The sequence below is a fragment of the Phycodurus eques genome, chromosome 19 (assembly GCF_024500275.1).
Source record: "Phycodurus eques isolate BA_2022a chromosome 19, UOR_Pequ_1.1, whole genome shotgun sequence".
NCBI lineage: Eukaryota > Metazoa > Chordata > Actinopteri > Syngnathiformes > Syngnathidae > Phycodurus > Phycodurus eques.
Genome location: NC_084543.1, coordinates 19,121,252 through 19,135,931, shown reverse-complemented (window position 1 = coordinate 19,135,931; position 14,680 = coordinate 19,121,252). Strand labels below are relative to the sequence as shown.

Genomic DNA, 14,680 nt, shown 5'->3' with positions numbered 1-14,680 from the left:
TTTGCAGAATTTTCTAGTAACATTTTTTCCCAGCTATCCCAGCTATCTTCGGGCGAGAGGCGGGGTACACCCTGAACTGGTCACCAGCCAATCGCAGGGCACATAGAAACAAACAACCATTCACACCTACGGGCAATTTAGAGTCTTCAATCAACCTACCACACATATTTTTGGGATGTGGGAGGAAACCGGAGTGCCCGGAGAAAACCCACGCAGGCACGGGGAGAACATGCAAACTCTACACAGGCGGGGCCGGGATTTGCCAATCCAGAGGCACTGTCCCTGATGTCCACGCAATGTTGCACAGGCGTGTCCACCAGGACAGCCCAACAACATCCAGAGCCTTTAGGAACTCCGGGCTCATCCACTCCCGGGGCTTTGCCACAGAGGAGCTTTTTAACCACCTCGGTGACCTCAACCCCAGACATAGGAGAGACCCCTAACCTAACCTCAGAGACCCCAGACTCTGCTTGCTCATGGGAAGGCGTGTCGGTGGAATTGAGGAGGCCTTTGAAGTATTCTCTCCACAGACTCACAACGTCCCGAGTCCAGGTCAGCAGCGCCCCAGCCCCACTATACACAGTGTTGGTGGTGCACTGCATCCCCCTCCTGAGACGCCAGATGGTGGACCAGAATTTCCTCGAAGCCGTCCGGAAGTCTTACTCTTTGGCCTCACAGAACTCCTCCCACACCCGAGTTTTTGCTTCAGCAACCAACAAAGCTGCATTCCGCTTGGCCAGCCGGTACCCACTAGCTGCCTCAGGAGTCCCACAGGCCAAGAAGGCCCGATACGATTCAGCTTGACGGCATCCCTCACCGTTGGTGTCCACCAACAGATAAACGCCACGACAGGCACCGACGACAGGCATCGACCACCTTATGGCCACCGCTCCAGTCGGCTGTCTCGGCAATGGAGGCGCGAAACATGGTCCACTCGGACTCAATGTCCCCCGCCTCTCCCGGAACATGACCAAAGTTCTGTCGGAGGTGGGAGTTGAAACTCCTTCTGACAGAGGATTTTGCCAAGAAGACCCTCACAATGCGTTTGGGCCTTCCAGGTCGGACCGGCATCTTCTCCCACCATTGGAGACTACTCACCACCAGGTGGTGATCAGTTGACAACTCTGCCCCTCTTCACTCGAGTGTCCAAGACATGCGGCCGCAAGTCCGATGATATCGAACTGCGACCTAGGGTGTCCTGGTGCCAAGTGTACGTGTGGACACCCTTGAACATGGTGTTAGTTATGGACAATCCGTGATGAGCACAGAAGTCCAATAACAGAACACCGCTCGGGTTCTGATCGGGGGCTGTTCCTCCCAATCACGCCCTTCCAGGTCTCACTGTCATTGCCCATGTGAGCATTGAAGTCCCCCAGCAGAATGATGGAGTCCCCAGAGGGAGCGCTCTCCAGCACCCCATCCAAGGACTCCACAAAGGGTGGGTATTCTGAACTGCTGTTAGGTGCATAGGCACAGACAAGAGTCAGGACCCGTCCCCCCCACCCGAAGGTGGCGCGAGGCTACCCTCTCGTCCACCAGGGTGAGCCCCAACGTACAGGCGGTGAGCCGGAGGGACAATAAGTATACCCACACCTGCTCTGCGCCTCTTACCGTGGGCAACTCCAGAGTGGAAGATAGTCCAACCCCTCTCAAGAGGACTGGTATCTGAGCCCAAGCCGTGTGTGGAGGCAAGTATATATATATATATATATATATATATATATATATATATATATATTACTATATCTAGTCGGAACTTCTTGACCTCACACACCAGTTCCCTGCCAGAGAGATAATATTCCACGTCCCGAGAGCTAGCATCTGTAGCCGGCGATCAGATCACCAAGGTCTCTGCCTTCGGCCACCGCCCAGCTCACACTGCACTCAACCCCTATGGCCCCTGCCACAGGTGATGAGCCCATGGGAAGGGGGACCCATGTTACCCTTTCAGGCTGTGCCCAGCGCTTGCCTTTGAGCCCCACCTCAAGGGAAACCTAAATCCATTAATTTTATTCGTCATAGGGGTTTTTGGAGCCGTGCTTTGCCTGGTCCCTCACCTAGGACCTGTTTGCCATGGGTGACCCTACCAAGGGTGTGAAGCCCCAGACAACTTAGCTCCGAGGATCATTGAGACGCACAAACCCCTCCACCACGATAAGGTGCCAGCTCCAGGAGGGGGTCACTACATTTAGGTTGCTAAACAGAGCGAAAAAGTCGCTAAATTGACAACACTGAGTCACCGTACTTCGAAAAAAAACGAGTGATTTCAACTAGCTTGAGAAGTGGATTATAAATGGGCTGTAATTGTTGATAATTTGTGTATTGACAGAATGCCAGACAACATTTATTTAACACCTTTTCAATTGTGAAAAAAACAACTCCTGTTTATGTGCATCTACACAGATCCAGCTGCAATCTAGGCTGGCGTCTATTCAACCTGATTGCTGGGTTCTTCCCCTGTTCTAGTCATCTAAAGCCCTATGTTACACGCCACCTCCATGACATCGTAACGGACCAAAAAAACCTTTACCGAGGTACAACAGTTTTCATTTATGTCATATGACATCACTTTTGCTTTTTATATTCTCCCATTCGTGCCTAAGACCCCTAGCTCACTGGCCTGGAGGCTAGTTGGCGACCAGATGGCGTCTCGAGTCACCGCTGGTTGCAGACACATCTCCTCGACGTCTCCTGGAGTTCCCAGGGAGTCGTGGTGAAAGATAACATGTTCAATTTAATTGGAGATCTTTTAGAGTCCTATTCACGCTCACTAAAGAGAAAAAGTTTATCGTAGCTTAATGTCACAAAACTGCAATCAATCATCACCAAATTTTATGTGACCACTTCAACCTCTGTAAATATCAGAAATATCGCCCTGATATTTAGGATTTTATGGACATTAAATGTTTTCGTCTCTGGTGAGCACGGACGGCTGCCAATGAAACTTTGGTGATGTCGCCATTTGAGAGTTGAAAGAGATCTGAGATTAAGCCTGTACTTTAGAAGTTAAAATGGTTTCATCTGTATTGAGAGCTGTTATTAAGCATGCATTAATAAATTACACAGGGAAACCGGTCTCCTCTTTATAGGGAACCGATCAATATAAACTTTTTCAAAATCACACACACACACACACACATAATATACAAGTGAATTGGTTGTCACCTTGTCTGGCGACCTCTCCCAGACATTGTCTTGGTGAGAGCACGAGCAATATTTTGGTCTTCCAGGTCTCAGAATCACCACAACTGATCAGCCTCAGCATTTTCGGTGACGTCTCTGCCAGTGAGGTAGGGGTCTAAATCCTTTTTTAGGGCCTGCAATTTTCATCCATGTGTAATCTCTCATCCAGACTGCGTGTAAATTGGGAATGAATGTGGAGGTGTGAGTCATTGACATTGTTGGCTGAGTGGAAATCCTTAAACATAATGAATGCATTATGCATTACACTTATATAGCACTTTTTTTAAGGAGCTCAAAGCGCTTTACAATTGGATGCACAATTCATTCATTACATGTTTATACCCTAAAGGTGGTAAGATACTTGTATAGCCAAAGCTGCCCTGTGACAGTCTGATGGAAGCTGCCATTCTGCACCTATGGCCCCTCCAACGACCATCAAACCTCCTACCAAATTCATTCAAGGGCAATGTAGGTTAAGTGTCTTGGCCAGTTTGCAGGGCGTACACTTACCCTTTGCGCCAAACCCCCCACATAAATGTACTTTTCCTCTGACTTGTGAATGTCATTTAAATGAGTGATTTCCAACCTTTATGGAGCCAAGGCACATATTTTACATTTGAAAAATCTCACAGCACACCAACAAACTAAAATGTCACAAAAAGTAGATACATTAATTACTATATGTACTTCCTGCCATCTCATAGAAGAGCATTTATTTGTTCTGTCTGTCACTTTATCTCACTGGCATAAAGAGACAATTTATATGAGAAATGAATTTGTCGAAGTTGAACGCTTGCGTTCAATTCCGGGTTAGTCCGATTTACGTTTTAACGTTAAAATCAGACTATTTTATCTCGAAAAGGGGCACCACATCTCTTTTTAGGTGTGAAAAAAAGTGACGAAAAAACCTCTGTCTCATAATTTGAAGGTTGCTACATTTTATGAAATACAAGTCCTAGATTACAGAGGGTTCATTATTAAACGCAAAAAACACAAAACACAACAAGGAGTGGAATTTTATAGAATATTTAATGACATCTACAAGGGATCTATAGGGAAACAGAGTCTAACTACAGGAAGAAAATACAACCCCTATTCCAATGAAGTTGGGACATTGTGTTAAACATATATAAGAACAGAATACAATGATTTGCAAATCATGTTCATGTGTGACTGGTACAGGATGCCAGTAGTTGCATGCTGAGGCTCCCCCTACCGATCGCATCTAGGGAAAGTGACTGAAGCCGCATGGCCGGCTTCGTCGATCGAAAGTGCCGCCGACTTGGTTGCGGCAGGCGCTCGTGCACGTGGTGACGCCGGAGGACACGGAAAAGGAAGGGGGTTGGCTGAGGCCACCCCGTGGCTGGCGAGATTATCCAGCCCGGACGGCAGAGGAACAGGACACAAGAGGAATAAAAACAAGAGTGAGAAAAGGCAGGAGCCACATGTTAAATACCCAGGAGCCGTGTCCAAGAGGACGGAGGAAACCTAAGACCACACCCATCGTTAAGCCATAAAAGTGGTGTAAAAATCATATCTTAATATAAAATACTCACAACTTTGTACTCTTACTCATCGATCAATCATATAGTATGACTGTTTAAACTTTAGTCTTGCCAAATCAACTGCTTATGGTTCAGTCACATTTCATGCTGTTTGGCTTCACATCAATACCAACTGTTCTCAAAATCTCACAGCTGCACTTGTCAAGTTATCACACTGACACAGACATCAAGGCATACATTTGGAATATTTCTGCAGAGTTCGTGAAGTATCAAAACTGACATTTTATCTTCAGTTAAAGACAACCCCGAATGGAAGTCCACGGGTTGCAGTACCCTCAAACACCAGTGGGTGATGCCCGTATCCCAGCATTTGTTCCTATTGGGCGTTCGGCGGCGCCTTGCGTGCATGTTTGAATATTAAGAAAATAGTTCATTGCTATATTTGCCTTGCGCTGTCGATCTATCCCAGCTTGGTCTTCTTGGAGAGAGGGCCCCGCAATCTTTTGGTCGCTATCTTCAAAAGAAGGAAAGGAGTCTTTTGAAGACGGGAATCAATATTTGACGGGAAGCAACTTGGCAACTGGGTCAGAGTCACTCCAATAGCGTTCTGGAAGTTTCTTTTACAATATTATTAGTACGTGTGGCGTACGTTGTAATTGCAGCCAAACTTCAAGTGCAATACGATGATACACCTTGACAGAGTGCTTGACTTACTACATCTTACACACCTTTGAGTGTGTATCTGGCATGAAGGTGCATAAATTACAGACTTAGGTGGACAGGAGCATCTGCACAGCCAGAAAAGTGCGCAACAGCGAACCTTTCCCTGTAGCACACATGGGAGAATAGGGCCCATATTGTATAATAATAAAAACTTGCTTTTCCTGACCAACTCAATCCATCTATCAGCGCAGGTAAAAATGTAACCCCCCCACCCCCCGTTAGGTCGTGGGTCATATTGACCCATTTTGATGTTTAAAACTCAGAGATAATATTGTAAAAATTTCAGAATGGTCTTGTTGTGTTCTTCTTGTTATTATACAAGTATTATACAGTATACAGCATAAATGGGTTAGGTTATATAGGTTATAAATGTTGTAGTAAATATATTGATCCGGCAGTGACAAGAGGCTAAAATGTCTAATGTGCATACTTTTTTTTTCCTCAGTAATTTTTTTATTATTAGTTATTATAAAACTCATTGATTTTAAACTTTTTTTAAAGTGCAATGTGTTACATTGACCCATGAACATTTTTGATGTAACAAAGAAACAAACATAACAGGATTGTTAATCACCGAATTGTGTGGTTGGATGTGGCGTCATATTTGGCTTATCAAGCAACCAAAAATATAAATGAAACGTCACAAAGATATTATTAAGACACCTGGGAACTGTTTTACAGTAAATTATTAAAAACATGCATTATATGTCTTCTTTAATGCAGATGTGTAGTCTGAAAGTGGTAAAACATTACAGACGTCTTCAACGTCAATATTGTAAATGGCAGTAATTTTGAAATTTTTATGTTCAAATTTACTGATTCGAGTATGTTTATGATAAATGATTAAAATAATGAAATGTCATGTCTCTTTTGATTCCCACAATTTTATGTACCCTCAGAGCTGGCATCTGTGTGTCAGGATAACCTTCAGCGATCCCTCAGTTTTGGTGGTCGCCGTAACATCCCTTCACATATTGAGCTGGAGTCCATCCTGGCAAGTTAAGCTATTGTCTTATACAGTACAGAAATTGCTCAAAAAGGTGGGAAAACGTACTACTCTAGCATTGTTTGAATCTGTAATTTTACGTCTTTCATTTCTTCAGGCTGGCAAATCCTCACAACTCATTTCCATCCAGCTGCCAGGACAGGTGGAATTCCCTATCAAGATACATAGCTTCATTGTAGGTATTGCTCTCTCCCACCGAAGGATGATAGTGTAGTAATAGTTTCATTTGAGGTATGGTCACGTTGTCTGTGTTTATAACAGTACAGTACTTCAGTAACTCAAAATGGCCAAAAAGAGTATTTTGATCCCTCAAACTACAAATAAAAAGAGCCAGCTTGACCAAACAACAAAATCCAATAGGCACATCTATTATGAGAATACACATGTAAATGTCTCAAAATGTCATGCCAAAAAAAAAAAAAAAAAAAATTGGTAATATCTGGTTAATTCTTTTGCTCCCAGTGGGCCTTGCAGTGCCTTGCACGGCAGCAGCCTCCCATTAGTGTATGAATGTGTGTGTGAATGTGAGGCTTTGTAAAGCGCTTTGGGCACTGTGATACTGCAGATAAAGCGCGATATAAGTGCAGTTCATGTATCATTTCCATGAGTCATACTTTAAGGATTTTTGACATCACTTCCAAATTTGAACCCTACTATATGAGGGTGATGGTATTATATTATATACTAAACCATTTACAGAATATTTACTTCATTGTGCATTGTACCAACATTTTACGATTAATAATGAAATCTTTGGTTAGAGTTTTCCAAATTTGTAAGCAGTGGGTAGCCAAAAATTGCACTCAAGTAGGAGTACTATAATTTTAGAAAAATACGACTCAAAAGTAAAAAGTAGCCCTCCAAACAATTTAAAAAGTAAACTTATTCACACTGCACTTTGCAGGGCGCTGCGCGCCGTCAACAGACCCATTCATTGTGTATGTGCTGTGAGGGCGCAAAGACCACACTATGTCACGTTGCAGCATGCCTCGAGCTGAAATATTTTCAACTCGACAGCGGCGTCGCTGTGACGTCACACGGGGCATTTAATAGGAAAAGGGTTGGCAGAGTGATTTCAGAGTGCTAATAGCCAGAGACAAACCTGCGGGAAAAGCATCCATGCTACTTTCTGGTAGGCCGCTAAGCAGAAACTTCCAAACATTGGCAATATGCGCCATGCACCAAGAAAACAGATTGCAGTGTGAAAAGGCCTTAAGAGTAAATATGTACTCAATAAAAAAATAATCTAGTGCTGAGTAAGTGGTGAGTAACTTCTGATTTATTATTTTCTTAATAAGAGCATGAACGTCAAATAGAAAAAAAAAGAAGAGCAGGGATTTGCAACTTCACATATTTAATAATTAAAACAATAATGAATTAAACATAAAATAACATACATTCAAGACAATTTTACTACAAGAAATTGTCTTAAATTAAGTTTCTTTTTTTTACACTCGTGAAACATCGAAATAGGCTTGGGTGTCAGAGCTGCCATAATATAGCCATTCATTTTAGTAGTGTGTAGGGTAAAAAGATGGAATGTGAGGCTAGGGGTGTTCTGCGTCTTCTTCTTTCTGCCATGCTTAGCGTGAATGAGTCAATTTGAAAACTGTGGGTGGATCTTATGTCTCTTGATTGCAACGTTCCTGGCTCCTCACGCCTGGATGCTGTCACGGTGCCATATGGAAGAGCATCTCAGTTGTCTGAAATGAACATCGAGGTGAGAGGAACAAGCATCGAAGGCGGCTGCTGAATCTCCTGCTGCTCCGAGTCAGAGAAGACCGACCTTATGACCTGAGCCGCCTGTGCGCAGGTTATCAGCTACAGCTTCCAGTGTATCCACACTTGCAGCATCGGCGCGCCACATCACTACAGGACTAAACAAGGCACAGGTGGCCTTCCCTCAGCCGGCGTTGATGTTCCTCAGGGGAGAGACGGAACCTGCTCAGTTGCATCGGTTCATCCGTGGTGACCCTAGCCAGTGGATTGAGACTGGCAACAGGGGATCTGCCTTGGTTTGGCTGGTCACCGAGGCTCGTCCTCCAAGTGCGCGGTGGTGCATCCTTCCGCCGATCTCCGTCCAGCTTGCGATCCAAAAGCCTTTTGTCGATCTTTATGGCGAGAGCGATGAGTGTCCAAGTCGTTCGGCAGGTCTCGTGGGACCAAATGATCTTTGATGGCAGGGGATAGTCCTTGAAAAAATTGATCGAGTAGTGCTCTGTTGTTCCACTGACTCTCAGCTGCTAGAATGCGAAACTCAATTGCGTAATCTGACACCCTGCGCTTGCCTTGTTGTAAGGTGACAAGGGAGCGAGCTGCCTCACGATCTGGTGTGGAATACTGAAAAACTTGCTCCGTAGTCTTAAGAAAGAAGCCCAAGAATGACACGCGGCGGAATTGCGGCTCCATTCAGCAGTAGCCCATGCCTCCGCACGACCAGTCAGGTGGGAAATGACAAAAGCGATCTTTGGCCGCTCGGTGGGGAAGGCAGCTGCCTGCAGCTCAAAGTGGCGTTCGCACTGAGTGATGAACGGCTTAATATTCCCAGAATCTCCAGAGAACCTCTCCGGTCGAGAGAGCTGTGGGCAGACAGCAGCGGAGGTGGCAGGTGGCGACATGGTGTCTGCTTCACATGGAAACGGTGGTACAGTGGTGGCATCGGGTGCTGTGCCAGCTGGTTTCTTGTTCTGAACAATATTCATTAGAATTTCAAACTGCGAGGCCACCTGTCTCATAGTGTCCTGATGCTCTGACAGTTCCTTTAGATGAAGGTGGAGGGCAGCAAGCTGCTCATCCTGCTTCGAGATGCGTTGACCCTGCGCTTGAAGGGCTTTGCGTACCGGGTCTGAGTCTGCTAGGTCTATGTTATGGCCAGTTCGTTCTGTCATGAACGGAACGAAGGACAGGACCCAAAATGCACGACTCCAATTCAAATGGACAGTTTCAAAAAGAGAGGTTTAATTAACTAATTTAATTAAGGTCGGTACACAGGGAGACAATCCGAAAAGGCAATAGTATCCAAAAAACGTGAGGCAAAGAGGCAAGGTCAATAATCAGATAGATGCCATTTTTGCCCAGTCTCTTCCTTATTGTTGAGTCATTAACATTGACCTTAACTGAAGCGAGGGACGCCTGCAGTTCTTTAAACGTTGTCCTGGGTTCCTGGATGAGTCGTAGCTGTACTTTTGCTGGCTGGCCACTCCTGGGAAGGTTCACCACTGTTCCATGTTTTCTGCATTTCAGGATAATGACTTTCACTGTGCTTTGCAGGAGTCCTAAAATCTTTAAGTCGTCATTTATTTGTACAGCCCTTAATCAAAAAAGAGTCTCAAAGGGCTTCACAGGCCCACAGAATGTTTGATGACAATCCCTAATCTAAACCCCCCAATCAGTCAAGGAAAACCTCCACACCACATTTGGGGAAAAAAATAAACCTTTAGAAGGGACAGCAGATGGGGGGGATCCCCCTTCCAGGATGACCAGGATGCAATGGATGTCGAGTGGGCAACATTTATCACATAGTCTGCTGCTGTACAATGTTAAATAAAATGGCATGAGAGATTTAAAGAGAAAAGGCACCACAGTGTAGATGGCTTCAGTGGTTCTGCCTCAGTACCTGGCTTGGTTTGGTGGGAGCAGAATCCTCCATTGCAATGACTCCGGGGGAAGTGGTCCACCTCATATCTTGTCGGTTTGGTCGATGCAGAACCCAAACACAGTAACAGCCTGAGATTCAGTCAGCATCACCTGGCCCTCTCTCCGAGCAGGAGACGAGGGGGGAGGACATAGGACAAGCGGCAGTAAAACAGGCCAACATGTACTTTAACTAAACGCGAAAGAATGGGAAAACAGTCTTAAAGCTATGGTATGTAACTTTTGGCCCCCCCCCCCTCAACCCCTAAGCTCAAATTCTGCATTACAACAAAAGAACAGAGCCGTCGCTTCAATATGATATAAGCAATGCATGCTATGCCCCTTATATATGATTCTACAACATTTTTACTATGTTTTGAAGGACATGGGTCAGTTCCCTGCTGTCATTTCCGTGCCGTCATTTGCAGTGCACCACCAACTGGGCCAACGCGGGAAATTAATAGGGCATTCACTAAATATTAAAAAATAAGATACTGACAAATACAGCAAGATGTTAGAGGAGCTGAATGATTTAATCAGCATTTTGTCATCACCTCTAGTTGTGGCTTGGGTGAAAATGATAAAACGTTGTGAATGTGCTTTAAGTAGGGATTTAAACATTTGTACTGAGGTAGCAGCTGTAATATCAAAGTACTGGAGCCTGAATAGAAAATCCTCTAAAGCATGGGAAAATAATAATAATTTTTTTTTTTTAAGTTTTTAACCTGGACTTAAAAACATGCACACTTGGGGCTGATGTCACTCCTGTTGGCAACTTATTCCATTTGTGTGCAGTATAATAGCTAAATGCTGCTTCACCATCTTTGCTTTGGACTCTGTGCTCCACAATTTGACCTGAGTCTGTCGATCTCAGACCCTAATGGGTTTATATTCCATTAGCATTTCATTCATGTATTCAGGACTTAAACCGTTTAGGGATTTATAGACCAGTAGCAGAACATTAAAATCTATTCTAAAGCTGACTGGAACCCACTGTAAAGACTTTAGAATTGGAGTAATATGCTCTGACTTCTTTGTTCTAGTCAGAACCTGAACTGCAGCATTCTGAATGAGCTGCAGCTGTTTAATGCTCTTTTTAGAGAGCCCAGTCAGAAGACCATTACAATAGTCAAGTCTACTTCCGATAAAAGCATGGATGAGCTTCTCCTCGTCTGCTTGACACATGCAAGCCTTCACTCTGGATATGTTCTTCCGATGGTAAAAGGCAGTTTTAGTAATTGACTTGACATGACTGTTGAAAGTCAGGTCGGAATCTATCAGAACACCAAGGTTTCGGACTTGGGCTTTGTTTTTTAAAGAGAGTGACTAGGTGTATTTACTAACAGCAATTCTCTTTTCTTTATTGCCAAAAACAATTATCTCAGTTTTGTTGTGGTTTAATTGAAGAAAATTTTGGCTCATCCGGATATTTATCTGTTTGAGAGTGACACAAAACCTCAATTGAACTGTAGTCGTCTGGAGACACTGCGAGATATAACTGAGTGTCATCTGCATAGCTATGATAGTCAAAATTAAAGTTCTGAAGAATTTGACCCAACGGTAGCATATAAAGGCTGAACAGGAGGGGTCCAGGAACTGACCCTTGGGGGACCCCATAGGTCATTGCCATTCGATGAGATTGAACACTTCCAATTGTTACAAAATAACATATTTCCTCCAGGTAGGACCTGAACCATTTAAGGACTGATCCATTTAGTCCTACTCACGTTTCCAACCTGTTCAGCAGTATATTATGATCTACCGTATCAAAAGCCGCACTGAGGTCCAACAAGACCAGAGCTGACACCTTTCCCGAGTCAGTATTCAACCTTATATAATTTAGCACTTTGATAAGAGCAGATTCTGTACTGTGATGAGTTCGGAACCCTGATTGAAATTTGTCAAAAAGTCCATTTAAGTTAAAGAAATTGCTGAGTTGATTAAAAATAAGGTGGCACGGTGGTCGACTGTTTAGCACATCCGCCTCACAGTTCTCAGGACCGGGGTTCAAATCCCGGTCCTGCCGCTGTCATTATTTCAGTGTAAAGAAATTATACTGGGTGATTTTGATTGTATTGAATATCATTTTTTTTAGTAAAAGGTGATCCAAAGGTTATTGTTTTAATAATTTATAGACCTCCAAGATACAATGGAAAATTTATGGAGTGTTTTTACAGAACTGCTGTCAGTTATTTGTACTGACTTCAACTATTTTGTCATAATGGGTACAAAAACAAAAAACATGCTAAGGAATTCTCTGCTATACTGGACACATTTGACCTCGCTCAACATATAAAGAGTCCAACCCACACTCAAGGTCACATCTTAGACCTGGTCATCTCTAAGGATGTTGAAATTGTATCAGTTGACAGCAAGGATATGGCTATTTGTGACCATATTTGTGTTTATTGGATTACAGATTCTTCCAAAAGTTCAGACATCCTGTCTGTTAAGAAAAGGTACATAAATAAGAGTACCACCACTACGTTTATGGGCACCATAGCTGTGTCACAAACTGTGAATGCTGAGACAGTTGATTACCTTTTGGATAAATTCACCTGGAAAATCTCAAATATCAATTTGCTGTCGCCCCTATTAAAGCTAAGACAATCTAAAGGCTACCTAAAACACAGTGGAGGATCACTATGATGGTAAAAACCTCTAAATCAAAGTGTAGGAAAACAGAACGTAAGTGGGGAAAAACTAAACTCCAACTTGAGTATGACCTCAACAGACAGTCTTTGAAATTTTAACCATGAGTTGGCCAGGGCTAGACAGCAACACTTCTGAAATCATCAGTAAGAACCTCAATAATAATCACTCTCTGTTTTCTGTTGTTGAAAAGCTCACAAACCCCCCTTATCACATAGCGCCAGAAGTCCTCACAGCAGATAAATCCAATGAATTTTTTGTGGCTTACATATCAGCACAAATCAGCAAAATGATACAATGATGCTCTGTCTGAAGGCACCCAGGAAAAACTCTGACATGCTCAAAACGATTGGGAAGTCTGTGTTAACTGATTTGCAGCAAATAATTATTTGCTCACTTCAGTCAGGCGAGTTTCCTAAAGCTCTTAAAGTGGCTGCCATGGAACGAGACGCTTCCATGTTAGCAAGCCATAGACCCATCTCAAATCTCCCCTTCATACCCAAGATTGTCAAGAAAGTTAGTTTTGATCAACTCAGCAATTTCTTGAACATTAATTGACTTTTTGACAAATTTCAATCAGGTTTCCAAACTCATCACAGTACTGAATCAGTGCTCATAAAAGTACTAAATGATATAAGGTTGAATACTGACTCGCGAAAGGTGTCAATTCTGGTCTTTTTGGATCTCAACGCGGCTTGTAATATGGTGTAGCGTTATATTGGTTGAAATGAAAATGTAATTAATTTGGAAAAGATACGAAGGAAGGTAAACGCCTGCGTTCACTTCCGGGTTAGTCCGATTTACGGTTTAATCGTTAAAAATCAAGAGGGACGGCGAAACCTGGAGAAGACCACACCCATCAGCTTGAATCTAGTGTATAATTTTGACCCATAAAATGTGTTTAAAAATCATATATTAATATAAAATAACCCAAACTTTGTACTCTTCACTCACATGTCAAGCATGTAGAGTGACTGTTTACTTTAGTCTTGGCAAATCAACTGCTTATGGTTCAAATCACATTTCAAGCTGCTTGGAGTCAAATCAAAACAAATAGTTTTCGAAATCTCACGGCTGCGCTTGTAAAGTTGACACACTGAGACAGAAATCATACATTTGGAATAATTTGGCAGAGTTTGTAAAATATCAAAACAGAAGTTTTCCTTTGGTTAAACATCCAATGAGAGTCCACGGCTCGGCGTTGCAGTTCCTCTCAACGTCAGTGGGTGTTGCCTTGTGCGCACATTTGTCGATACATCCCTTTTTGATGCTGCCAGTTCAAACGAAGAAAAGGACTCTTGATGACTGCAAACCAATATTTTTTAGGGGACCTGCTAATTAATTTAGGGTCCAGTAGGCATCTTCTTGTGGTAGTCTCATAGAGGGCCGCTTGGAAGAATGCAGTTTATCAAGGTGGGGGTGGGTTCTGGAAACTGGGTCAGAGTCACTACAATCGTAAAAAAACTTTCATTGTACAAGTACGCCATCCACTGATGACTGCAAAAATATGTATGCTGTTGAACACACAGTACTGTATGTCCTAAAAAAATGGAGTATGTTTGGTGGGACACACACTGTAATCGTCCATGACCACACAGTTCTAGTTTCATGAGTCTGTGAAGAAAAGCATCTATTTTTGAACTAACAGCACTTATTTATATTGTTTGTCCTCCTCAAGATTGCTGCTGATGTGGTAAACAATTTCTGCAAAGAAATGAGTATCTCAAATCTCTCCGAAATGCGAGAATTCTCTATCTTCGCCAAAAGACAGCAAGGTACAATTGAGACGTACTTGACATTTTCCTTTGGCATGCTACTGTTTATCATTCATACTGCCTGCCAATTACATACAGGCTCTACTCTGCATGAACAGACTGCCTGACAAAAAAATGTGTATCAGGAATAACTGACCTCTGCTGCCTCACAGAAAGAAAGTCATCAGTTCAGTGATGATTAGACATTGAATCATAGACAATTA

At 43.2% G+C, this 14,680-nt stretch overlaps 1 protein-coding gene across 1 annotated transcript in view; it reads left to right on the top strand.

The window, feature by feature from the left end:
- Positions 1–14,680, top strand: part of myo15b (myosin XVB) — a 97,037-nt gene that overhangs the window by 66,190 nt on the left and 16,167 nt on the right. Inside the window, exons 34-37 of the mRNA XM_061664044.1 lie at positions 2,404–2,534; positions 6,311–6,405; positions 6,515–6,592; positions 14,381–14,477. Coding sequence (XP_061520028.1) covers positions 2,404–2,534; positions 6,311–6,405; positions 6,515–6,592; positions 14,381–14,477 — 401 coding nt within the window. The remainder of the gene's footprint in view (positions 1–2,403; positions 2,535–6,310; positions 6,406–6,514; positions 6,593–14,380; positions 14,478–14,680) is intronic.